At 39.1% G+C, this 25,553-nt stretch overlaps 1 protein-coding gene across 6 annotated transcripts in view; it reads right to left on the reverse strand.

Annotated features, from left to right (window-relative positions):
* The window catches only part of ENOX1 (ecto-NOX disulfide-thiol exchanger 1), a 357,615-nt gene that overhangs the window by 30,249 nt on the left and 301,813 nt on the right, over window positions 1-25,553 (reverse strand). For all 6 annotated transcript variants that reach the window (XM_039716750.1, XM_039716752.1, XM_039716751.1 and 3 more), the window contains one exon: window positions 12,868-13,052. In XM_039716750.1, coding sequence (XP_039572684.1) covers window positions 12,868-13,052 — 185 coding nt within the window. The remainder of the gene's footprint in view (window positions 1-12,867; window positions 13,053-25,553) is intronic.

The raw sequence follows: 25,553 nt of genomic DNA on the forward strand, positions 1-25,553 counted from the left end.
ATCCCAAGTGAGTTTTCATTTCATCTTGCCCCTGAATAATCTTTCACTAGTGAACGACTGTTACAAAGAGGAAACCAAGATTGACTCTTGGGTTGAACTTGTTTACACAACTGAACTTAAACCTCCTTCTCTATCCCACCCACCTCCCTCCCCATGGTTCTTCCATGGCCACTTTTCACTTATTGAAGATCAGCTCACAAACTTCCACTGTTTTGTTTTCACATCTCCCACTGTGATCTCCCACTGTGATTTAGTCTAATTATATAGCTCTTCTTTTGACCCCGACTTTTCCTGTTTTGGGTTTAAGGCAATTTTTCCAAAACTGTCTGAGCATGGGAGGAATTGATGTGGAAGACACTGAGAGCATGAGAGAGAGAGGGAGATGTGATGCTCTGCATCTTTGTACTTGGCTCTGGACCAGAGAGGAACAGGAATCCCAGGAAAATATCCAACATTCTCAGTTTCCCTGGGGTAATAGAGTGTGCACTCTTATTGGAGTATGAACAACAAAGTGCTTGATATGAGATAAAACCTTCTAGCAGTCTTAGTGGTTAAACTGTCAACTGTTGAAGGTTTACTGTGTGTGCATAGGCTTCAAAGACAGTAAATGTGTCCTATTTTCACAGGGGTGGAAAGCAGAGTAACTAAGATATCCTATTCCCATTCATACATAAGATTTTTCATTCACAAGACTGGAACCTTCTCATTCAACCTCCAGAGATGTCAAAGTTTTTTAAAATTTGGAGCCATCCCTTGGGGGTTTAACTTTCTTTTTTTCCCCCTCATATTTATCTCTAAAAGCTGCAGAATCTACTCATTTTGCATGGGTCAGGTTTGCATATTTCTTTTTCCTGAGCGCTTGATGCTACAACCAAGAAGTTGTAACAAGGAGTTATACCTGCCAAACAGCATATTTTTCTCCTTTAGTCTTATTTTGGAAAATAAAGAAATAAATGTGACTGAAAAAAATATCAGCCTAAGACAGATGAACAGCCTGAAAAATTTCAGCACAAACACGTGATGTTTGGCAAAGTTAGAAGCAAATAGGAAAAGGATCTTACACTGGCAGAAATGAGACAAGTTTCATAACAGGGACTGCTGTTACGCCTGCTTATAAACAGACAGGTTTTCCATAAAGAATATAATGAATGATGCCAATATGTAGGTATTAATTATTCAGAATTACTTTTTCATACATAAATCTACTTATTAAAAATTGATCCTATAGATATTTCTTTTGCCCTTCAAATTTCTTGCAAATATATACCACAACCAATCAAAATAAAAAAAAAATCCTTTGTTTCAATAATTATGCTGTCTGATACTGTTCCACCTACTCTGCCATCTCACACAGCCTTTCTGCCAGAGTTTCCCCGTGTAGGAAACCAACCCACTACACTGATGGTCACCACAGCTATAAAAGTGTCTGTTCTTTCAATCTTGTCTCACATCTCTGGCCATTCCCTTTAAGCCCTGATGTTCCCAGCTTTGTGACACAGCATTCAGACAGAAGTTCCCCCGTTCTATCAGGCAAAGAACTGATTTCATGGCTATACAGCCAGGAAATACCTGGCTCATATTTCTGTTTTATTCCATGTCCTCAGTGTGCAATTTTTTGGGTCTGTGAGGGTGTCCTGCATGTTATAGAAGTGTCTTTTCCCTCAACCAAGATGCAAGTGTCAGGAAGTGGAAAAGTACATCACAGAGCTCATCACAGCTCTGATGATCCGGAAGAGAGACACCTGCAGAGCTCCACCAGTAGCAGCCTGGAAGCTCAGCTGGTCTATGTGCAACCAAAAGCATTTGTCACCACAGCTGCCAGCTTGACCCTAGGAGACAGAGTTGTGTAGTAGGACCAGATCAGACTGGCAGACATCACTAATATCCTCTTACTGGTATTTCCAGACAGGTGATGGGAAAGCCAGAAAGAATTAACCTCCTGGTTGCTTGTCCAGAGATAAATCAATGCATTTTAGACGCCCCCTCCCCCCCAAAAAAACGCAAGACACTGCTTCCAGTGGCAAACTGGTCTGCATAGAAATGGCAGATATACCTATTCCTTCTTTCATGAGGACCAAATCCTCCCTGTACATAATAAGCGGGTAGCTAATTTCGTTATGTGGGGCAAAAGAGGGTGTGTGTTTTATTTTGATTTTTTTTCCCACATTCCCACTCCAATGCTGAATCCCTGCCAGAGACAGTTCAGTACCACCCATATTGCATAGATCTCAAAAGCACAGACAGAAAATTACCATCTTAAACCAATCTTCACAGCTTCTGAAACATTAAATATAGATGGCATTATTGAAGCCAGCTGAATTACTCAGGCTGTGTACAATGCAGTGCCAGTGTGGCCAAGAATGCTAACAACCGAGCAGCACACACTGCCTCGGAATATATGAGAAGTCCTAAAGGGAAAGTAATAACTTGCTGTTATGTAGCATTGTGCAGCCATGAAATACTCCTTCTCTTTCCCCTCTTCCTCCTTGCCCACAGTTCTTCATGGCTCCCCAAAAGGCAGTGTGGATTTGAATATCAAATATGGACATACCTAAAAGTGTGGTCACATCCCAAGCCTAGTTGGACAGACAAGTATCCTATAAGGAAAGCATGATTTCCAGCATGAAGCCAACAACTTTGCATGCAAAGACAAGGGAGGCAGACCAGAAGGGACTGCAGGGCCTGAGGCTGTACTTAGGATGCTGTAAGGCTGACAGAATAATGAAAAAGGAAAACCAGCATTTGCCACAAGTTTAGCAGTTATACTCCTGAATGGTCCTGCCCTTGCTATTTTGTTTATGATTTTCTCTACAGCTACTTGAAATGAAGTATGAAAAGGTTACAAAGATCTTAAAGAAAGGGCAGTAAGGAGGAGCAGAAAAAAGAACACCTCTGGGGTGGGAGTGCTGACGTCCATCACAGGCTGTGCAGGCAGTTTCAGCAAATCCAGCCTGTTCAGCCACAGGAAGGAGGCACAGACTCCCCCATTTATGGAATAGCTGTAAAATGTCCAGAGATGATCTCTGTTAAAGGTCTCTGGAATTAGTGTATCAGTCAAATAGGGATGCTCTTACACAGGTCAACTGAACCAACTCAGTTGAATGGTTGTCTTCAACACTCAGTGAACTCAGGCAAACTGGATTCTGCTGCTCTTATAATGTGTAGGAGAAACATACTCATATTACTCTCCACTTATTATCTATAGGAAATATATCCTTATACAGGAAAAATGGATTCATTAGGTGCCTAAAAAGAAGGTGGAACTTATGTGTCTCAAATATGCAGGCTGTATCCCAATCAATGCTACTTTTTTTCAGTCCAAAAGAAACCAAGGCATAGATGTAAAATAGTACCCCTGGGAAGCAGAACTCACTTGTGCAAAAGTGAAATACTTTCCCCGAAACTACACAACTATTGGAGATCTGAAAAGTATGAAACTACAGGCATTCAAATGGCTGCAGAGTTCTCCTAAAAATTAAAGCACTCACCTATGATAGTAATTTTTGATGTTTTATTATATTTTTCCTTTGTCCTCAAGTAAAACCTCATTCCATCTTTTCTAAGTTCATCTTATATAAAGAAAGAGAAGTGAAGAGTTTGCCAAATGGAAAATGACAAAATTCACTAGGAAATGAATGTTTTGAAATTCTTAGAAGCTGTTCACAAATACAGAGGGGAAGGATGGGAAACGTTTCCTTTCAGAATCTTCCTTAGGTAGGAGGAAAAGAAAAAATGAATTAAAATGAAATCAACCATTTGCAAAATAAAAATACAAATCCCTCTCCCAGTACTCCCATGGACTGTCTGGAAGAGTGTCTTTCTCTTTTTGCAAGACAGACAAGATTTCATATCACAAATGGCCAGCACATGGCAGGCTTGAATAATGAGAAAGTGACTTCCCAGCTGAGCAAATATGCATTAGTAACAAGACGCTGATGAGGCCTGACAAATCACCAAGGAAACAGGAGAATGTGAAAGACAAGTCAAAGAAGCTTTAGAAATGAGCCCTCAAGGAAGTTAGCCATGTTGCAGCAAGGCATTATTAAAATAAAGAGTATGGCTGTGGGTTTGGGCTTTCTAATGGATTGAAAAGATGCACAGTGTAATAGTGCAATGTTTCCCATCCCTGCCAGCTCTCAGGGACTGCTGTGTCCCTGGCTGTATGGATGGCATTATTTGGCTGGATAATAGGGTTTCCAATGATGAAAGAGGGATGGTAAAGTGGTAAACATGGATGAACAGCCCAGCTCCTGCTTGATGGGCATTCACCTGCACAGTGAGGTTTTCTGGCTCTCTGGCCAGAGGCAAAGACCATGCTGAATGTGTTTGCCCTGCAGATTAACCAGCTCAGAGGGGGCTGAGGAGCTGGACACACACTTGACAGGGAAATGTGTGTGCTGGCACTAAAGAAAAGCTCTGTCCAGCCGCTTCCTTAGGGAGGTATTTGCCATGCTTACCTTCCCTGCTTTTAGACAGACTCCAGAGGTCCTACAGTGCTCTACAGTGCTCAGAGTAGTTGCAGGCAGGCCTGTATTCTAAGAAATAAAATTGGAGACAGATGGACATGGACATACTGAAACTACCTAGAGGGAGGTTACGGAGGTGGTGGTTTTCTTGAGTAAGGGTTGAGAACAAATAGACAGCAAGAAACATTTTTTATTACAAGCAGAAAAATATTCCACACTGAGGGTGGCCAACCTCTTGAGCAGGGCTCAGAGAAGCTGTGGACTCTCCATCCTTGGGGGTACTGAGACCACAGCTGGACAAGGTCCTCAACAAAACTGAGATGACTCCAGAGATGCCCCTGTTTTGAGGAGAGGTGTACCTGACCTTCAGATGTACCTTCTAACTTCCAGGGTTTTTCCAGGGTTCTAGAGGATAGCTGATAGATATCAGAGAATTAACTCTCAATTATTTTGTTTCTGTGATGCTTAGCAATTCACCTACACCAGCTACAAGAGGCAATGTTAAGGGCTGGGCAGCAGAGGAAAGGGGAACATGGGGGATGCATGTCTACATGGAAAGCTGCAGAGACAGTCCTCTGCCAAGTAATTTTCAAGTATACCTCTTACTCATCAAGACAGACAAGTTGTCCTCAGTCGGCTATGGAGTTTTGCAGCAAATGAAGAAAAGGCCAAGTCCTTAGGAACCTTCAAGAATGAATCCTTCATCTCAGAATTTAAATACACTAATAAGACACTTAGCTCTATAGCATCAGGGATCCTTCTCTAGGATCTGGATTTCACAGTAAATTATGCCAAGTCCTTTATTTTGGTGGTGGCCTGCAAAGGGGAGAAGCCTGACAAAAGGCCAATATACCTCATCAATAAAGCTCCCTCCTTTCTTTGCTAATGAGGTGATTGGGATATCACACAGCCTTTGACTTTACTGACAGCAGGTGAGTAGATCCTGATCCCCATCAAAGAAAGAGGGCTGATCCCAAATGAGTGCCATGTTCCCCCTGCCCTCGTATCTGTCCTACAAGGGCAAAAGTTGGCACCTTGCATGATGCACAGTCAAAGAAAGACATGATCATCTAGTCATAACAACATCATCTTCTCCAGCCTTTCACCTGTACTATGAACTGTGAGTTAACTCCTCACCAGTTAATGGCACTTGAGCAGTGTGATCCCATCTCTTCTTCCATGGGACTGAAAATGAGCATGATACAGCATGCCTTTTCTCAACAAACCTAAACAGATCTTTTAAATTTTGATATCCTATTCAAGAAAAAATATTTTATTTCTTTTGATGGGGAATAAAAATTTAATTAGAAGAACAATATTATGGAAGAGAATCAATTTACCCAGTGTAATTTCCACTGAAACACAATTCCTAGTAATGGAAACAGAGTTCTTAGCACTGATAGCATCAAACACAATTGGAAATTCTAATCAGCAAGCCAATGCTAGTATTTAGGATCTTTTAAAAATTCATGTAAGATCACTGGACTGTAAAACTTAAAAGATTTGTCCTTTACCACCACTAGACTATACAACCATGTTAATGAACATATTAGTTGATTATTTCATATTGTAAATAAAATATGTGAACCCAATTATTTCTCTATGAAGGGTTTATTCTTGCTGCCAATCTCAATCTAGCTTTACCAGCACTAGCAGGAAAAAAGATGCTACTCTCCTCCATCTTAGAACTAGAACAGCTGTTGGAATATGGTGCCTAAAGTATCTGTGGGCCCTTATTTACACTCCCCTAATATTATTGAAGTGGTGGTTGCAGAAGTGGGAAATCAAACACTACTTTCAATAAAGAAAGGTTGTTAAACAGTGAAGAGAAGCCATTTGGCTTGTCTGAGATCTGGTAAATAAATAGCACTTAATTGCCAGCTGCTCCTTTTTTTTTTTTTTTTTTAATATAATCAAAAGAGTAAGTGTTTTCTGGACGTTTAAACATGGAATGGACTGTACAGAGCCCTGAAAAGCACAAGTGAACTAAGACAACATTTATGGGAACATTTCTCCCTCTCCTGGGAGATCATATATAATCGGTTTTCAAATATCAGCCACTGGGTGAGAGAAGGAACAGGCATGGAGTGAACATCTGGATGTTGGGTCCAGTCCCTCCCACTCAACTTGTATCCATTCCCTTTAAGGTCATTAGTACTGCCATTACTACTCCAGTGCCACTTTTGCAGGGAAACAAAAGAAAAAATATCTAACTGGAATACATACTGCAATTAAAAACATTTCCAACATAATTATTCTGATCTGTTTATTTACCAGGTAAAGTGCAAATAAAAGGGATATTTTTTATCTCTTGTATTTATTCTTATTTAATGCTGCTTTGGAGAAGAATCAGTTTATAGTTGTGGACAAGTACATTGGTTGGGTTGTATATTTAATACATGTTTGGTGAGCAAGAGGTAGATGGAATAAAAAAAGGCTACAAATCTCCTCTGCACTTAGGCTATATTAATACATATAGCCATAATATGCTTCATCTATTCAACAATGATCTTAATTTCAGCACTAAACTGCTACTAGAACCTGTACATTTAAAGGTATACCATTGTTATAATGGTCATGGCACTTACACAGCACCAGATTCAGCAATTTTCAGGCACCAGCATCTGTGTTTGTGGCTTCTGACATTTCAGAACCTTTGTATGTGACAGAAACGAATGGCTGTGACAGTTAACAACACATGTGAAACATCTGAGACCTGCAGCCCTCAATGCCAGCTGAGGCTTATTGGAACTTAATAGGTGGTAGATTGGTTAAAAGACTGATGAGGAAAAAAAGCCTCACGATGCCCTGCCCTACTGTCTGTTACAACCTCTTGCACAGAAATGTTCTTTTTGTCCCTGCTCCCACTGAAAGAGTGTGGACCATGGGACTATTCAGTTCTACTGCTTGTATGAGAAAAAGCTATGAAAAAAAGGGAAGGAAAGACCTGAGAAGTGCCATCTTTGCTTGTAGAAAAAACTGCTAGCTCCATCTGAAAATGGGTTGGCTCTACTCTAATGGATGGGGATGGTAGAAATCCGATTAATTTCAAAGGCAGCATAGTGAGGCCAACAATAGTTGCCTTTGGATTTTCTACTCAGAAGAGTTACAATATTTTACAGGTACACAGTCTTGCTGAAAAATCTGATAGATGCCTCTTGTGACACCTCAATTAGATAAAAGGGTTGTAATCTGTCTCCCAGTGATGGTACTGTAGAAAATGTGTGCTCCCCACAGTCTGCACCACCAAAGATGCACCCTGACCACCCTCCTTTGAGGGAGCAATGAGTGCAAAGAGGGAGCTGCAATTCCTACCCTGCCAACCACAAAAGTGAGGCATAACACAGACAAAACAGTCCTACACTGCATGAACACTGAAAGCCTGAAATGAGGTGTAGGGCTGGATATTAGGAAACATTTCTCCACAAAAAGATTTGTCAAGCTTTGGAACAGGCTGTCCAGAGAATCGGTGGAGTCACCATCCCTGGAGGTATTTAAAAGATATAAACAGGCCGTTCTTAGGGACATGGCTTAGTGGTGGACTGGGCAATACTGGGTTAATTGTTGGATTTGATGATCTTAAAGGTCCTTTATCACCTAAATGATTCTGTGATTTTATGATTGCTAATCATCTGGCATTTATCACAGCTCTTTAAAGAGGTGTATCAGTCTCAGATGCATGTGCTATTTATTTTACATGTTAAATGATTAGTGAACTACAAAAGAAAGTCCTCAGTAGGCAGAAAATGTCAGGAGCAATGTGGCCTTTGCAGAAAGACCTTGAGCTGCATATTGAACAGCAAGGACAGGGAGGTATTGAACAGGTGATGATTAACTATGTACTCTCTGCCTGCAGCACCAAATGGGGAAGGGTCTCTCAGGTATACAAAGCAAAATGCACAGGCAGTGATTCTGGCAGATCCTGACTTCTGAGTGTCCAGTTCACAATCTGCATTGCAATTCACATTACATTGGTATTGTCCAGGGAGAAAAAGAAGAGAAGACAAAAGTGGACTCTTATCACACTGCATCAGAGTGACACCCATCTGGGTCATCAGCAGGGCCAGAATATGTTCAGTCTCCTGCTGAGACATGCTGAGCTGAGTTGGTGGCACTCACAGCAGTGTGTCAGCCTTTATGTCAGCCCTACACCCACCACACATGACTGTTCCCTTTGTTCTGGCTTTCCAGCCTGAGCACTAATTTTAAAAGAGGCACTGCAGCGCATCCCCTGCTGCTGCAATAACCCCGTGGCTGGGTTTTAATGCCCCCCTGCCAGCAAAGGGGAGCCTGTGCTGTCACTGTGTGTTAGGAGTATGATCCCAAGCCCAGCCAGTGATTCAGGCCCCTCAGGGGATGGGACAATGAGGTGTCTCTTAAATATTTGTCTCAGACACACCCCAGCATGTGCAATAGCAGAACTGTAGGCACTACCTTTCCTGGACTTAACATAGATGGAAGCACGATTTAAATGAGGATTTGTGGATGACACCCTTGCCTGCAGGAGCTAAATTCAGCCCATCATGCTCAGGGAGTTATGAAAGAACATTATCCTACATTTACATGATGCAGTGAAGCACCATGCACAACCACCAGCCCACTGGCAAATGTATCAGTTCAGGAATCAGCGCGGCTGTACAAGCATGGCCCCACATCTTGGCCAGTTAAGCTTGACAAAAAAGGTAGAGCTAACTTGTTAAATTAGAGTCATGCTAAAGGACATGTGCTCTGTAGACTCGGGATTAACCTGAGGCTTAAAACATTGCACTGAGGTGGAAGTGGTTCATGAACAATCCTTGATGACCAGTAAAAATCTAAGATTTACTCTAACACATGCTAATGAGTGTCATCTCCTTTGTGGAAAACTGACATTTTTTTCAAAGGCTTGCTAACACTATCAGTTTCAAACAGATTGTATAAAGGATCTGGGAACCACATCATTAATTCAATAGAGACTCACTGTCAAATTCTGAGCCTTGGTTTCAAAGCAAGGTGGTAAATAAAGGTGGCAAGTGCATTTCTTCAAGAATTATATTTGATGGACAATATACAATAAAAGTATATTTTTAATGCTTTGTTCTTGGAATGGCTGAAAGATTATGTTGAGGATTTTTTTCAAAAGAATTCTGCCTGCTATTCCACATGTAATATGCTAAAACTAAACGGTTAAAATTTGGAAAAATTATATACCCACTGAAAATTGAGGCTTATAATTTCAACCATTAAGCAACACTTCTAGGTGATATTTTCTGCATTACCTATAGTCATGTATCTGATGAAACATTTCAGATAGAGAGGCAAGATTAAAAAAATTCTTACAGCTGTGCTGCGAAGTGTTGCAAAAATAGTTACAACTAAAACATCCTTTCTTGTGATCACAGACTTTTTTTAGAGCATGCCAAACACTGCTGGAAAAAGAGCCATTCAAAAAGTGATCATCTTGGTATATGTGTTCTCATATAGAAATAAATTGAAGGCAATACCACCTATGCAGCAGTGACAAGTTAATTCAATTTCCATCTCAAAATCAGGTAAAGTGTATCTCATTTGTTACCATGGATACAAGACATTATTTCCATTTGTTTGAGATCTCACAGTGGGTATGAAATTAAACTGTGACACAGTTTTATGGAGGAAGTTGACTAAAACCCCATAAGTTCAATGTCATTAGTCCAAAGGATTTTCTTTTTTTAGACACAGCAAATAAGGAGGTTGCTACTACTGCCCATAAGGTACACTTCATAAGCAAACATCTGTGTGATTTTCCTGATGCTACTTTAGATCAGTGGGAGTGATGGAAGAGAAAATAAACATTCATTTCATCAGTCCTGCAAACACAGGGAAGAATCCTGAAAAACATCCAGATGGTAGAAGTATATTAAAAATACATCGGTGGTGTGTTATTTGCTATTGTTTGGCACCAAATATGTTTACAGAAAATGTCTTGATTCTGAAAATACATCCAATTTCTCTCAGATAAATCTGCTTTTCAGGCTGCAGCTCAAATCACTTGTTCTCTGGTTTTCAGAATTAGAAGAAGTGCATGAAAGAGTAGGGGAGAATGAGGAGAAAAGAAGAAGGAGAAATATATTTTTCAATGCTGACATGTATGAAGGGTTCAGGAATTCAGTGGCATTCAGTTTACTTGTCTGAAATTAATTTTAATATATACAAAAGGATAAAAGGGAATACAGGTCTTCTTGTTAAATTATTTATACTCAAGTCCTGGATATATATTTAATATTTCATAGTGAGACTGATTTCCATAGATGCTGAGCACCTGCTACACTGACGGATTTCAGCTAAGGTTGTCATCTCTCAACATTTACAAAACCAAGCTGAGATAAAACTGAGTCTACCTAAATCAAAGGTTTATTTCTACATATTCATGCATTAACTGCATGAAAATCACAAAGGTTATGGGATGTCATGACTGTGGCTAATTACTGAAATCCAAAACCATCATCCAGCTGCTTAACTGACTGATAATTTCCCACCAAATATTCTGAACTTCACCTCCCATGCTTCTGTGTTGCTGCTCTCCTCAGCATATTGTCAGACTGGATTATCTGCAGTGTCTTCTCCAGCTCCTTGGGCCATCTCTAATTATATCCCATTGGGAGCAAGTGGGTCTGACCCTGAGACGGCAAACTAGAAAAACTGAGAACCTCACAGCAAAACTGTCACGAACACAGAAACTCTCAGAGGAGTAGGGACTGCAGTGTCCATGGCCAGCTGAACAGAGAGATAAGTCAGTAACTCTGTTATTGATTTGCATTATTAACATTTGCTTGAAGTTCAATACAAATCTATTTATATTCTACAGACTTGATTATACTTCATCCAAACCCCAGACAGAAAATTATAATAATGTCAAATGGGTGCTAGGGCTCCAGAATTTTTATTTAGTAGAATTTTATGCCTCCTTTTCACTAATTTTAATGGAGAATTAGCACCAGGATTAAATACAGCACAATCTTTACATATGGTGTTAAATTTATTAAAACCAGTGGTATTTCACTATCCATTTATATAAGGATAAGATCATGAACAGACCTCAAGCTTATCTAAAGTATACAGAAACATTAAGTGTTTCTGAGTAATGACTTAATTCTGAAGTCTGGGAAAGATTTCATTCCGGAATTATCAATTACTTATTTTCAACTTTTAAAGTATTTTGGTCAGAATTATTCCACCATACAATAAATCACCCTGATTTTCTAAAAAATTGCAGGCTTAACAGGGCTTGTGTTGATATCAATATGTGTGCAGGGTTGCCTTGTGCTCTGTTATTGGGTGTTAGCTGGGATTTGCAGACTTGCTGGATTCATAGGCACCAGGACAGTCGTGCAATTCCTAACCCAACAAGGCAGCTCAAATGTAAATGAGTATCTCCTGGGTTTTGCCATACAAAAGCAGCTTAGTACAGTCTGGAAGTGGGTACAACTTGTCCCCTTCTGGAATCTAATAACCGGGGGTGACAGAGGAGTGTGAGCGATGCTACAGAAGAAGGAAGGAAACTTAACCTATGCAGTGCTGGGATGAGAAGCTCCACTGCAGCTGGGAGCACAGCCCAGTGCTGTGCTGAGCCACTGCCCTTGTGCTCTGCCACGTACCAGCTGAACACAAGTGCCTGGGCAGGGAAGATGCTGCCCACATGCACGCTGGGCCAGGGCTGCTCGTGTGTCACTGGACATGTCAGACAACACAGTGGGAGCAGGCTGGATGTGCTTGCCAGGACTCACCCAGCACAGTGTCAGGAGCACACTAACAAATAAGGGATAATAATTATGATAAACTGACACCCCTTGCCCCTGCAGGAACACAGTGCAGCTTCTCTTTGACTGGTGTCAGAGAAAAAGCTTTTTTGCTGCACTAAACCACTTAAAAACTGTCTGAATGAAAAGGTTACATCATGGGTCAGCATAAATGATAATAGCTCAGGAAATAGCACTGATGTTGCTAACAATTTGCAAGCTAAGGAGGGTAGTCTGGACACGCTGATGTCTCAGTCATTCTCAAACAATAGCAGAAAAAAAGATGCAGATGAATGCAAACGAAAACACCACACCACAGAGAATTGATTATGATACATTAGACAATTTAAAAAAAAATTTGTACAATATCAGGCCAGTTGGATTAAGTGAGAAGAGGAACAGAACAATTTGCTCATAACTAGCAAATGCATAAAGAGTTTTCTTGGATGATCAATGCATTTTATGAATTTCTAAAATGACTATGCCTAAATATATCCCCAAACTCTCCTCCTTTTTCCCCCCATCTAAGTCCCTATGATTTTCTGAAAAGAAATCAGACATTAATGAATAATCTTGAGTACAGCAGAACCCCATGGTACCACTTCCTAAAATAGAAGACCTGTTCTTTTCCTCCTTATCAATACCTGCTGCATGCCCTGCATTGTCTGCTGTAGGAACTGCAGCTGCTGGTCCTTCGTAAGGCTCTCTTCTGTTCGAAAGAGCTGTCCTTTCTCCTGCTTCAGGAGCTCCACTTCATTCCTGTAAGCATCCAGCTGCCATCGGAGACTATCGTTCTCTTCCTTCAGCGCATATGCTTGGGCGGCTAGAGCTAAGAGAAAATGAAAATGTGAAAAAAAAAATCAGTGAAATGGATTGTTTCTTTTCAAATAATGCAGAGGGCATTGTCTGGAGAGATGACAATACAGCTGAATGCCAGTGAGACATTTCAGAGCTGAGACAAGACCCAGCAGAGCTGAAAATGATTAGGTTCTGGCAAGGATTGTTGCTGGGAGGTTATTTCCTGGGATGGAAGAAGCCATAAAGTGACCCTGGATAATTCAAATGCTACTTGCAATCTGGCTGCTAAATTTAGGCTTATATTTTAGGAAGAAGCTGGCATGCAGTCCAAGGGCAAGGCACTCACCAACTTTACAACATTTTCCTGTTGATGTTATAGGAACTGATACAGCCATTTAGTATTTATACTTGCACAGTGGCCAGATGTTCCAATCAGGTCTGTGCTAAGGAATTTTCCCAATGTAAAGTTGCTGGATTTAGTCCCATGGGAGAGGAAATAGAAATTTCACTCCAGTCTTGCTATGAACTACTTCACAGCAACAGTTGTGAGGAACCATTCAGACAGAAAAATGGTGTAATAGAAAAAAATTATATAAAATGCAAATGCTGAAAAAAAGTGTTGGCACTACAAGAACATTACTACATTAAAGGCATTGAAAGACACTTAAGTCATTTCCTTAGGAAGCTCCATTTGGCCCCTTTTCAATTTAGAATGGCATTTTTATTATCATAACTGATAGCAGGTGTTTGTGAAGAAATCGATTAGTATGCAGGGATGAAAATTACATTTGCCAAATGACTTGCACAGTTTGCAATATAAGCTAAAATTTGTGTAGCAAAAGGCAGAAGGCTATAAAGCATGTAGTAGGAACATTATTTAAATAAATTATCCGAACATAAATACATATAGGGAAAGGTGGCATTCATTAATTAGGGATGTGGCTATCATCCTATAGAAGAACACACTCCTGGTAGTATTTATATTTGGCAGGAGCAGTGGCCATTTGGCACAGCAAACTGCCATACCATGCTATTTTCTTTCTTGGAACCTGGTGACACAACAACATTACAGAGCAGCTGTAATTAAAAAACAACAATCTACTATGGCCGGTTCTATCAACATTTGGTAACTGAACCACATAAATGATTTACATTCCTGATTAAATGATTTCAGGCTTGGTATCACAGAATTCTTTTTTGCCCACCTACAACAGCAGTATGGTTAAACTCCAAATTATATGAAATTGCATATTAACTCCATTTAATACTAGGCACCTCTTGACTAGACCTTCTGCAGATAAAGAGTCCCCTGTTCCCCATGATAACATGATTCAGCACATTTGTGAAATTATACCAGCAATTAGGTAGAATGTCACAATATTTCATTAGCAATAAAAATGTTTTATCTTTGGTAGGACAAATCTACCTTCATTTCAGATAATTTTTGCTAATTTTAAAGAAGTGCAAATGCATTATTCAAAATGAAGTACAGTCAGCCACTATTCAAATACAGACAAGGACTGGTTACTCTGCTCAATTTGGATATTTTGCAGAATCTCTGCAAGATTTAGCAAGAGTTACAGTATTGTTATATCAAATTAAATTGTTCTGAAAAGCATGTAATCATCCTTCCATGACAAAATTTACCCTCAAGAAATTGTACTAATGAGTCCAATGGGCAAATAAGAGGATGAAGTACTTTTTTTTAGTTTTTATTTTATAAGAGCCAAGAAGCTATAATAAAAGAAAGGATTAAAAAAAATAGTAAGAGGCCCAGCAAACAGAAACATCTGTCCAAAAAAAAAAATGTCAAGTCAAAATTAAATAGTATGTGTTGGAATGGATTTCTAAAGATTATTTAGTACAACCTGTGCAATTGTCTCACCATCCTCATCCTAAAATATTTCTTCCTTACATCCAATCTAAACCTACCCTCTTTCAGTTTATAACTGTTTCCCCTTGTTGTGCCACTACAGCCCCTGGTGGAAAGTCTCTCTGTCACTCTGTCATTTGTACTCTCTTACTTCTACCAATTAGACTCTCACAAAATTCATGCCTTTAGTTTGTTGGGGTTTTTTTTTGTTTGTTTTTTGTTGATTTTTGTTTGTTTGGTTGGTTGGTTTTTTGCTTTGTTTTGGAGGTTTTTTTGGTGTTTTTTTTTTTGTTTCTCTTTTTTTTTTTTTTTGGTTTGGTTTTTTTTTAATATAACACTAAATTCTAGCAAGAAACTGCCTACCCTTCAGCTCCCTGAGAACAGGAATAGACACCATCAGAGATGTACTCAAGTTTCCACAGCGACTTGAGAGCAGTAGTTCACCTGCTGCTCTTCATCTATTCCAGCTCTCCAAAAACTTCTGAGAGCTGCTGTACAAGTGGGGGCGTGAGGCCTGTGTATTCCCCCACTGAAAGGTGGGTTCTGACCCAGATCGAGCTGAGGTTCAGACTGTCTTATCTGGAAAGGCTACTTGACTATTTTCTGTGCCTCACTACAGCCTAATTGGAGAACTTCTTCTCCTTCTGTACTCCTAGGTGAGTTCAGGCTATTAAGTGGGGCTACAGACAGCAAGAGATGTCTACTACAGAGTCAGCAAAATAGGAGAAATGAAAAGAGCCACAACATCTCACAAAAGCAAGTAACCTTTATGTGATGAACCTATTAGAGTTTAAAAAATAACTAATCGCAACGAAACAAATCACAAAACACAGGAGCAATGAAGGTAACTGTCCATTTACCCTGTAGGAATGCAATGCAGGTTTTTACTGTTCAATAACAGAGATGCACCTCTGAATCCTATATTAAAAAATATATATAATATGTAATATTGAAACCTGTATAACAATAATTACATTGCAGTGCTACAAAGAAGTTCCAGCTGAGGTTGGTGCCATGTTCTTTTCTGTACACCAGAAGACAAAGGCTGTGCATGGAAGATGTTGCAACCTATTTTAAGACAAAATGAAAACATCCCAAACCACATAAAATGAGAGAATAAGAATACAGGAGAGATACATTTCTGATAGGCAGGATTCCCTCAGGTGTACAGAGCCTTATCAACATTATTATACACTTGGGTAATCACCCTAACCACTCATAGCACAGCAAATAGCAACAGGGTCCAAGGCAGAAATATGTTCTTAAATAAGGAAGATGCAACACATATAGTAGCAGTGTAACACATAAGTGAATGGCCACAAGCTTTTAAATGAATTAATTACAGATAAGAGTCCATAAATGATATGACATTAACTTAATGTTATATACTTTGCTATTTAATTTAAAGCTGCAAATAGTTGGTTCCTAACATGTGTGGACAGAATGGTTAACAGAAAAGGAGAATAAGACAAAAGGAAGACATCTGACAGACCTCAGGGTGTCCAGCTCATTCAGCATTGGATAAATGCTTTAAACAAAATCAGACACATTCTTTGTGTTGACCTAACATAACTATAAATTTAAGATATTTATGTTTTAGCGCACCAAGATTAAAATAACTCTGAATTCATATCAATGTCTCTTTTTATTCCAAGCAAAACATCTATTCTATTCTAAAAACATCCTATAATTTATTTTAAATATTTCATTTACAATCATTATATACAATGATATGCATTTTATTATATAAAATATAGACAAAGGCACTTGATTTAATATTAAATTTAAAATAGAGAAGAATTTTGGGGGGAAAAGAATCTGCATTTTAAAAAGTAATTTTGTTTTTCAAATTTTTCATAAATTTTGCTAGGAGTTCATTGACAAAGCTGATGAATGTAGTTTTAGTTGAAAAAATATTTTGTTCATCTCATCTCAAGCAATTTTACATTTGGTGGTTCAGATACTCATCTACAAAATCCTTCTCTGAGGCACACTAAAAAAAAAATCTTTGGATAAAAGACAGTGAATGCTGAAAACATTTACAAAAGAACTATATACAAGAAATCTATATCAAAGGAAAACTGACAACAATCCCAAATAGCTGCCTGTGCAGCAAGTAGAAGAAAATATTCCTACCTAAACAAACACAGCTGGAAAACAGCTCAATATTCTCTTTACAGCATTTTCACTGAGGGATGCAAAATGATACCTGCCAGCCTCAGAGAAGCAGCTGAAGGAAGATTAGACATATATAGGTGAGGGAAACCTTTGCACTGATATTTCAAAGACTTCCAAGAGGTTAGTGTGATTTCTTTGTGCTGAGGCAGAAGTGCTACATTCAATTTGGCAACAACCTGAACAGCAAGATAGACTCCATTTAGTGGATCCAGACCAGATCCAAATCAAAAAGACACCCTCTTTAATACAGGAAATGACTGGCTGGTTAGAAATCCACTGAAATCCAAGGACATATTCATTGATGGGCATCTAAAAGCTTAAAAGCAATTAACTTTATTTTTTTAGGGTGTCTACCTTGGATAGTTAGAAGAGTGTCTTCTTTTTGTCTAGCAGTGATCTGTGCTTTCCACTTTCAGCAGGTACTCAGTGACTGCATTTAAACTAATACATATCAATGCCCACAGGAGCCAAAGCAGAGTAAGTCCTCACAGGTGGCATGGGCTAATTGTAGTATTTCATGACCCACATCATGTCCTAGTGACCAGGAAATAAAGCTAACACCCCACATCTCTGAATGCATTTCTTTATTGAGGACATTAGGGAGAATTCAAGATTTTCTATCATTTCTACTAGTGCACACCTGCATTGTGGATTTCTCATTAGATGGTGCCCTAATAGCATTACAATTAATGCTAATGACAGTCTACTAATTTGCATACCGAGGACACACTGAGCTGAAAAGCATAAGCAGTAGGTTATCTCGAGAGCCTGAAGAAATCTGAAAGTATTATCTGGAAAACAAATGACAAACAGTAGAAACAACAACAGAAGACCTGCCTGTAAATTTAAAGATTTTCATTATGTCCTCCTTGCAGATCTTTTGTAGTTTATATTTCCAATAGATTCTATATTTGTACAGAAATAGATCATAAAACTCAGAACTTCTGTGATGTTTGACCAGACTATGGTCTAACCAGCAGAATTTTTCAGGGTTTTTGAACTGTAGCTGATGTATTGATATAATGAGACAGACGAAAACAGAGAAAGAGCCTACTCCCAAACCTTTCTGCCATCTCAGTTCTACTAAAGCCATTATCCTAATTTCCTGACTTGAAAATGAAGGTTTAAATGATATAATGTTTGTCTTGATAACAGCAAAAAAGAGAAGCATCAAAACATGTCAAAATAATGGATATTAAGGTAATTTGATTAATCACTCCCATTGCAGAGCATTTTCAATGTCAAAAAAGCCATCTTGCAAGACACAGTGACTTCTTCAAAGAGTTTTCAGCTTGAGGGACTAAACAAATATGACTGGAGGAAAAAAAGGACACAAAGTTCACAACTATAAATACAAACAATAGAAGTTATCCCTGGCCTCCAGCTAGCCTGCTTGTTTTTCAAATAGGTGAACTGTGAAGCATTACAAGCAGGGGAAAATCAGCAAGGAAAAATGTTTCTGGAGGATCTGGAAGGACATGAACTGTATTTTGATGCTGTTGAAAACAGTAAGTTATACAGTAATGGCATTTTTCATTAATAAGGAAGATAGTCTTTGCAGAAGTACAGTTTGGATGGTTGTAGGAGATAAAGTGGGTGGCAGTCCTGCTCATGGCAGGGAAATTGTAACTAGAGGATCATTAGAGGATCATTAAGGTCCTTTCCAGTCTAAGCCAATCTGTAATTCTATTATAACTAGATAGGACCACTGGACCCTTATTCATTTTTACCCTGTAAAGCTGTGCTTAGTTCTCCAGCCCACTGAAAATTTAATTTTGTGCTAGAGTCTGAGAGTCTCATTATGATCACTCAGTGGTGGGGTGTGTGTGTCAGTCAGTAGCCCCACACTTTAGGATGTGTGGGAAGGTCAAGTTTGGAGGAGTTGTGCGAGGTGGTGGGAAGGAAGGCACAACCCTCATTGCAGATGGCAAGCTGTATGACCTCTGAGGTGAAGGGACACACAGAGCAGCTTGACAGGTGATAACCAACATCTCCAGCACCAAGCTGACCCTTCTCTCTGTATTCTGCAAGAAGCTTTCTGAAAGAGGAAGACTTGACAAGTACACCTTGGTCACTTTGAGGCATCTTCTTGAGCCCACTTCACAATATCAGGATCCTGAGTCATCCAATGTCTAAAGCAGTTTTGGTCCATAGTCTTGAGTCCCAGAGAACACTTGCTTTTTTTTATGGACACTTACCAAATACCTGATCACCAGCGTAGTGATGCCTTAAGTTTTAACTTTGATATCTTTCATATTCTGTACTGCATTAGTACATAACTCTGAACTTCATATAAAGTGTTAGCAAGTTATTTTCACAGTTTAGTCAGACAAAACAATCCTTTTCCAGCCTGAGAACCAAGGACACCGTTGCAGCTTCAGGCCCAAAAAGTGTAAAAAACAGTGAAGTGAGGAGAGCAATCTGGGAGGATGTGACTTCATAATCTCAATCTGTAATTGGACAGTTAACCCCAATATGTAAATGGACCAAAACTTATAAAAGTGTGAAAACTCAAGACCCGTTGTCCACCTTGGCTGGAGCCACAGCCGGGCTCTTGCACTGCCCAAAGTGTATCCTTTTAATAAATATCTACTTTATTCCTTTAACACTGTCTAGCCTCTGTTCTAGGTAGCCTTTCAAGGCATCATAGTGCTCAGATGTCAATGACAAGTGCACAGAAATATGTCTGATATAAGCAGTTAAAAGCAGCCTTCTTCCTGTAATGCATTCTTTAAAAAATACCTGTTCCATAGTTCTCCCTCATTCCTGCAAAAAAACACTGTGTCACTTGAGTTTAAAAAAAAACAAAACAAACCACACTTTGCTTACAATTTGAAAATAGCTAGCTAAGTATCATGAATAAACTCTAGAAACAAAATTTGCATGGCATAAAATACATAATTTGGAGCAATTACAAGCTAACCTAGCTATGAACAGTTTTTTTTCTTTTCCCCCTTCAGACATAATGCAACCAAACAATGAAGAAATTTCCACATTATTTTCAAGTGCTAAGCACACTTCATTTGAATGCCTTGGTATCTGCAAATTTAAACTCTGAGGGCACTAATTATCCTATATGAGAAGGGTTTATTGTCATTAATGTTGGTGGGAGTTAGGCCCTGCACACTGGGAGGGAGATTTACTCTTTTGTGAAACCTGTTTAATTCAGGTACAGTTGCTTCAAAGTCCTTTCCTTACCATGCAGCCTATGTTCAATGCAGAGAAGCTCATTATACCAGTTACATTCATGATGATACCAGATGTTCAAATTGAATAATCATGAGAATTATTTTCCTATTCACATAAAACTTGGTGGCAAACAATTAGTAAATGGAAGAAGGCACGGAAAGAAAAAGAAAGAAAGAAAGAAAGAAAGAAAGAAAGAAAGAAAGAAAGAAAGAAAGATTGATGAAGGGAGCCTCCAAGAAAGCTGGAGTATGACTACTCACAAGGGCATGTAGTGAAGGGACAAGGAAGAATAGCTTCAAACTGAGAGCAGGTCTAGATAAGATGTTAGGAAGAAATTCCTTACTGCGCGGATATTGAGGCACTGGCATAGGTTGCCCAGAGAATCTGTGGATGCCCCATCCCTGGCAGTGTTCAAGGCCAGGCTGGAACTAGATGATATTTAAGGCCTCTTCCAATACAAGCTATGCTATGATTCTATGAGTCTATTAATTACAATTTTATTCATCCCATTCAGGACAGACTTCTACACATTTGTGAAACCAAAGTGTTTCTCTGACGAGATTTTTCTCAGTTTACGAAATTTCTCCCTGTTTAGCAGACATCAGCAATATCACTGCCCTTTCTTATGTTTACTGCACCTGTGGCTCACCAGTAATTTATGAAGGCTTATTATTTCTTGTGTAATGAAGCACATCTCTTTGCAAATACCACAGAAGGTGCAGGGAAAGGGAGGACCTATATTGTCCAGTATTGTCCAGCAGGGACTAGTCGTAGGCAAATGCTGGCTCTGCAGAGGACTAAGAATGCCCCAGAGAGCAGTGCTGCCAATTTCTGTGGCGTTATGATGAGTCCCATGATATCTCACATTTTATTTAAAGGCCTAGACAGGCCTGAAAACCTCTGGTTTAAGTTTCTGGAAGTTCCAAACTTTCTAGACTGTGGATCAGTATTGGCTCTTCCCTTTTAATCATGCTCTCAAAAACTGAGTTTTAATTAAAAACATTAAAAAAGACTATTTAGCCTAGCTGTTCTAGCCAGTTCAAGGAATAAAGATGTAGATTACTTGTTACAGTCTTACCAGTGATCATTGACTCTAGCGATCAGCTTGGGAAAATTGATCTGGACCTCATGGCTGCAGAAAACCCCCTTGAACAGTGATCCAGGGGCTGCAAAGATCCAAGACTAGTTTCCCACTTTTGGCCAATCTTCCTCTCCCTCTCTTTCTACCCTCCTCTTTTACCTTTGCACTTGTTCTGTTCAGTTCATCTCCAGCTCTAAATGCATGAGTCCATCTATTTGCTCATTTGTAATTCCCACTTGCCTGACATGGCCAGATGTTTCTCTCTTCCCTCACTCATACGTATGTCGCAGTACATTCTCTACTCCCCTGTTACCCAGATCTGTCCCAGGTAAATTGCAGCATTAAGCATTTTGGACTTCTCCTACAATGATGTCACATCACATTACTGAAATGAATATTTGGAATTTGGAAGAGACCACATGATTACAATAATATCAAAGCCTGACACATTTAAGGTTTATTTTACTTGACAGCATCTCCTTGGAGAACAGGAACCTTACACAGCTTCTAAATGATATTTTGACAGTTGCTAGTTAATCTGGCCCATTGAGACCTGTTTCTGCAGGTCACCTCTTTAAAGCAAAGGGCCCTTTCTTCCTCTGCATTTTGAGTTGCTACCACCAGCCATGATAACACTGACTTGGTATATGTATAAGGGGAGACAGGAAAGAGAAGATGTGGCTCTGCATAGGCATCTCTGATGGATGGACTTCAGTTGAGTTGACTAGGAAGAAAGCCATCATAGTAAAATGTAGTATAACTTTGATCAAAAATAGTAGCAATTCTCAGATATTTTCAAAATTCATAAAAAGCCACTTAACATTTTATTCGCCTATTTTGGTTTGTGATGAGGTGAATTTTTCTGATACGTTGTGTTTACCAGTAACTGCTGCCTCAGTTAAATATGATCAATCAAATAATAAATCTCTTTTAGAGGTTCTACTTCTTTTTCTTAATTGAGAAAAAGGACTGTTGCAACACTTTTACAGATACCCTTCTTTAAAGATGCTAACAAAGAAGTGGCTTTTTTCCTCTAATCAATATTTAAAAAATTACTGTATTCATGTAATACTAAAAATGAGCAGAGGAAATTTTAATCTTGAGGGTGAAAGAATTAAGAAAATAAGAAAAGTGCTAGTTACTGAGGAGATACCAACTGGCATTGATGATCGACTCCCACACTAGTAATGGAAAACGCTGCTTGTACTACTGGTGTTTGGCAGCTTAGGGTACGTGAACTCTGCATAGCAGAAGAGATGCTGATGTTACTAAATCTTATATATGTTGCACAAAGGTATTGTCTGCATGCACATACATGTGATATATAAATCACTTAGGATATACAAGGATTATTGTATACAGGTAAACCTCCATGTAGGTGGGTCACTGATGGTTGCTCCTTAGGAGTCAAAGTGCCTTTTATATTTTCACTCAGATTTAAACAATCAGCACTGGCACTTACAGACACATGGCTGCATCACTGCTGTTGGCACTTGAATGAGGAATTGCATTCAGGCTCAGCACCACTGTGAGAATTCAAAAAAAAATCTGTAGGATTTATGAAGAAAATGCCATTGCTACTTTGAAACAAACTTGACAGTGTGCATGTGAATCCCTCAATTTGTCACATTCATTAGTAAAGAAAGGGCTGATATGAGTGGTTTAAATTACTACGGTGATTTGAATTGGTCTGATTTATAATAGCCAAATTTTGTTCACAAATGTAAAGTGCTTTCTATAAATGTGAGGATAAACCATTTTTGAACAAAATTCCATTGCACCTTAAATTGCAGAAGAGCGTTTATCCAGCTATCTCTCTAACCTTGTGGTGGATTAGAGGGCTGAGTTAATTTTTCTTTTAAAATCATGCATAATACTGAAATACTTGCTCAGTTACTTTTGCCTTAGATAAAAATGGATTTTAAATGGGAATACATTTTTACCCCTTTATGCTTTAGAAGGCATAAGCAAATGATGACATGAAGCTTGTAATTTTTGACCCTCACATTTAGACACAATTTCTTGAGTAATTTATTCCTTATGTGAATGGAAGGGTGTTCAGAAGAGCTGTATCTGCAAGCCCAAACCTCCTTTTCTCCCCTCCTTCTCCTTCCAGAATATTCAGGATATGCAAATAAACGCCTCTGTGCGTTTCCACAATTTAACATGTTTAGCAGGTATTTTCTCAGCTTCTGAAAAATAAAATGTGTTGCAAACTTGCAGATAACAGGGTTCTACAGAGCTTAGGTTAGGTAGGAAGTTAGGTACTTCCAGGCCTTTCAGAAATAGACATTTTATTAAAATTTACAGAATGTGTAGCTTTGAAGAGGTAAGTGTGAAACAGTCCTTGTACCAGATTTTCTGAGTAAGCCACGACTTAGGACATTTTATCTGCAGGTGTTGACCAGAACGTGAGTGCAAACACTCCAACCAGCAGGGAGTAGTTTGTAGGATCAAGGTTTTACATCACAGACATCTCAAAATCTTTCAAGAAAACATTATGAGGCAGATTACTATCTCAGAACAACATAGGGAGAGTTATTGCTTTTTAGAATGTTCTTCCTTGACTGCTAAAAATGCTCACTAGTCTCCAGACAAATTTAAGAAGGAAGATAGCCTGTATCTGACACATGACAAAAAAGCAATGAAGGAAGTGGTGTTAGGAATTGGCAACCACCAAGTAGCTCCAAAGAGGCACCTGGTTGACATGTGTGGTGGGGGCACTTCGCTGTTTCAGAAGCAGCCCAGCAATTAGTTGCTGTAAAGACATGCTTGCACAGTTCTTGAATCTGATAAAACTTGCAATGCATCAAATATTTGGAGGGATGGATAAATAAAGAAAATGTTGCAAACTATTTTGCCCAGTGAAAGGTAAAAAAAAAAACAACACAAAAACCAATAAAAAATCCTCATTTAAAAACAAAACCAAAAACCATGACCAACAAAACAAACCACCTTTCTGCATGCTGGTGTTCAAAGAGTCACACTGGACCCACCAGAGAACTGGATAAAATTGTGCAGTATCTAGTTCTTCACTCTTTCATTTTACATCCTAGAGGACAGTTCTCTCTTCTCTTCTCTTCTCTTCTCTTCTCTTCTCCTCTTCTCTTCTCTCTCTTCTCTTCTTCTCTTCTCTTTGCCATGAATCTAAACCCAAATAAGACTAAAAGAAGATCACTCACCTCCAAGCAGCTTTGAATCCACTTGGCTTTCAAATTTATGAATCAAATCCCACAATATACTTGTCATGAAAATGCTATACTATGGGTATTTGTCATTAGTAAGAGGCTTATTTTCTTGAGATGGCCTTTATCCAAAACAAGAGCAGGACATCAAGAAACTCCTCTGAATCTAAGATTCATTCACCAAAGTAAAACAGCATCACTAACTAGAAGTATTTTGGGGATTTCTGTAGCCCCAAAGCTTCAATCAGGAACTCTGCTGGGCGCGTTTTTATCTCCTGGCATGAAACTACACCACGGACTGGCAGTCAACTGGACACGTGAGAAAGTAGAAGATTCATGTTTTGAAAAGGAGGCTTTTAATGCTTTAGAAGCTTCAGCCACCCTTGCATGTCTCATGACATAAGAACAATCCCCAAACCTGCAATTATGAGCTTAGAAACTGACATTAGAAAAGAAGGAAAGACTCAGCCATCTGATCATTATCTCCTCTGATATACTGGCAATGGCTGATGATTCTCGGAAATAATGGCAGGTAAGAAGGCACCTAAATCTCCACCTCAAGCAATATCTCTAGTTTCTCTAATGTGCCAGGGTGCAAAGGGCTTCTAAAAACAGAGGGCACGAAGGGCAGCATGATTAAGAAAATGTAACCCCTAGAACTCAGTTTAAACACTAATAAAAATGATCTTTCATTGGAGGCCAGAAATATCATTTAAGCTAAAGCCATTCTTGAAGGAATTTATTCTTTGTGCTCTGTTCGGAATCAACCACCTTCACTGTTATAAATAGGAATAATTCTCTTGAAGGCTAAATATGAAAGAAAAAGCACAGAGGTTTTATGTTGGAGAGGGCACTGTAAGGAAGGTCACTTTATAGAAAGCATGAAATGTAATTTGGAGAAGAATGCTAATACAAGCTATATCAGATTGTGAGGAAGCTGAAAACAGCATATGTTCTAATATTGTCTTTTATTGATTTTGCTGCCAACATCCCACTTCAACAATGTTACAGCCGCACTTCAGGACT

The sequence above is a fragment of the Passer montanus genome, unplaced genomic scaffold, assembly GCF_014805655.1.
Source record: "Passer montanus isolate IOZ18808 unplaced genomic scaffold, ASM1480565v1 scaffold36, whole genome shotgun sequence".
Classification (NCBI taxonomy): domain Eukaryota; kingdom Metazoa; phylum Chordata; class Aves; order Passeriformes; family Passeridae; genus Passer; species Passer montanus.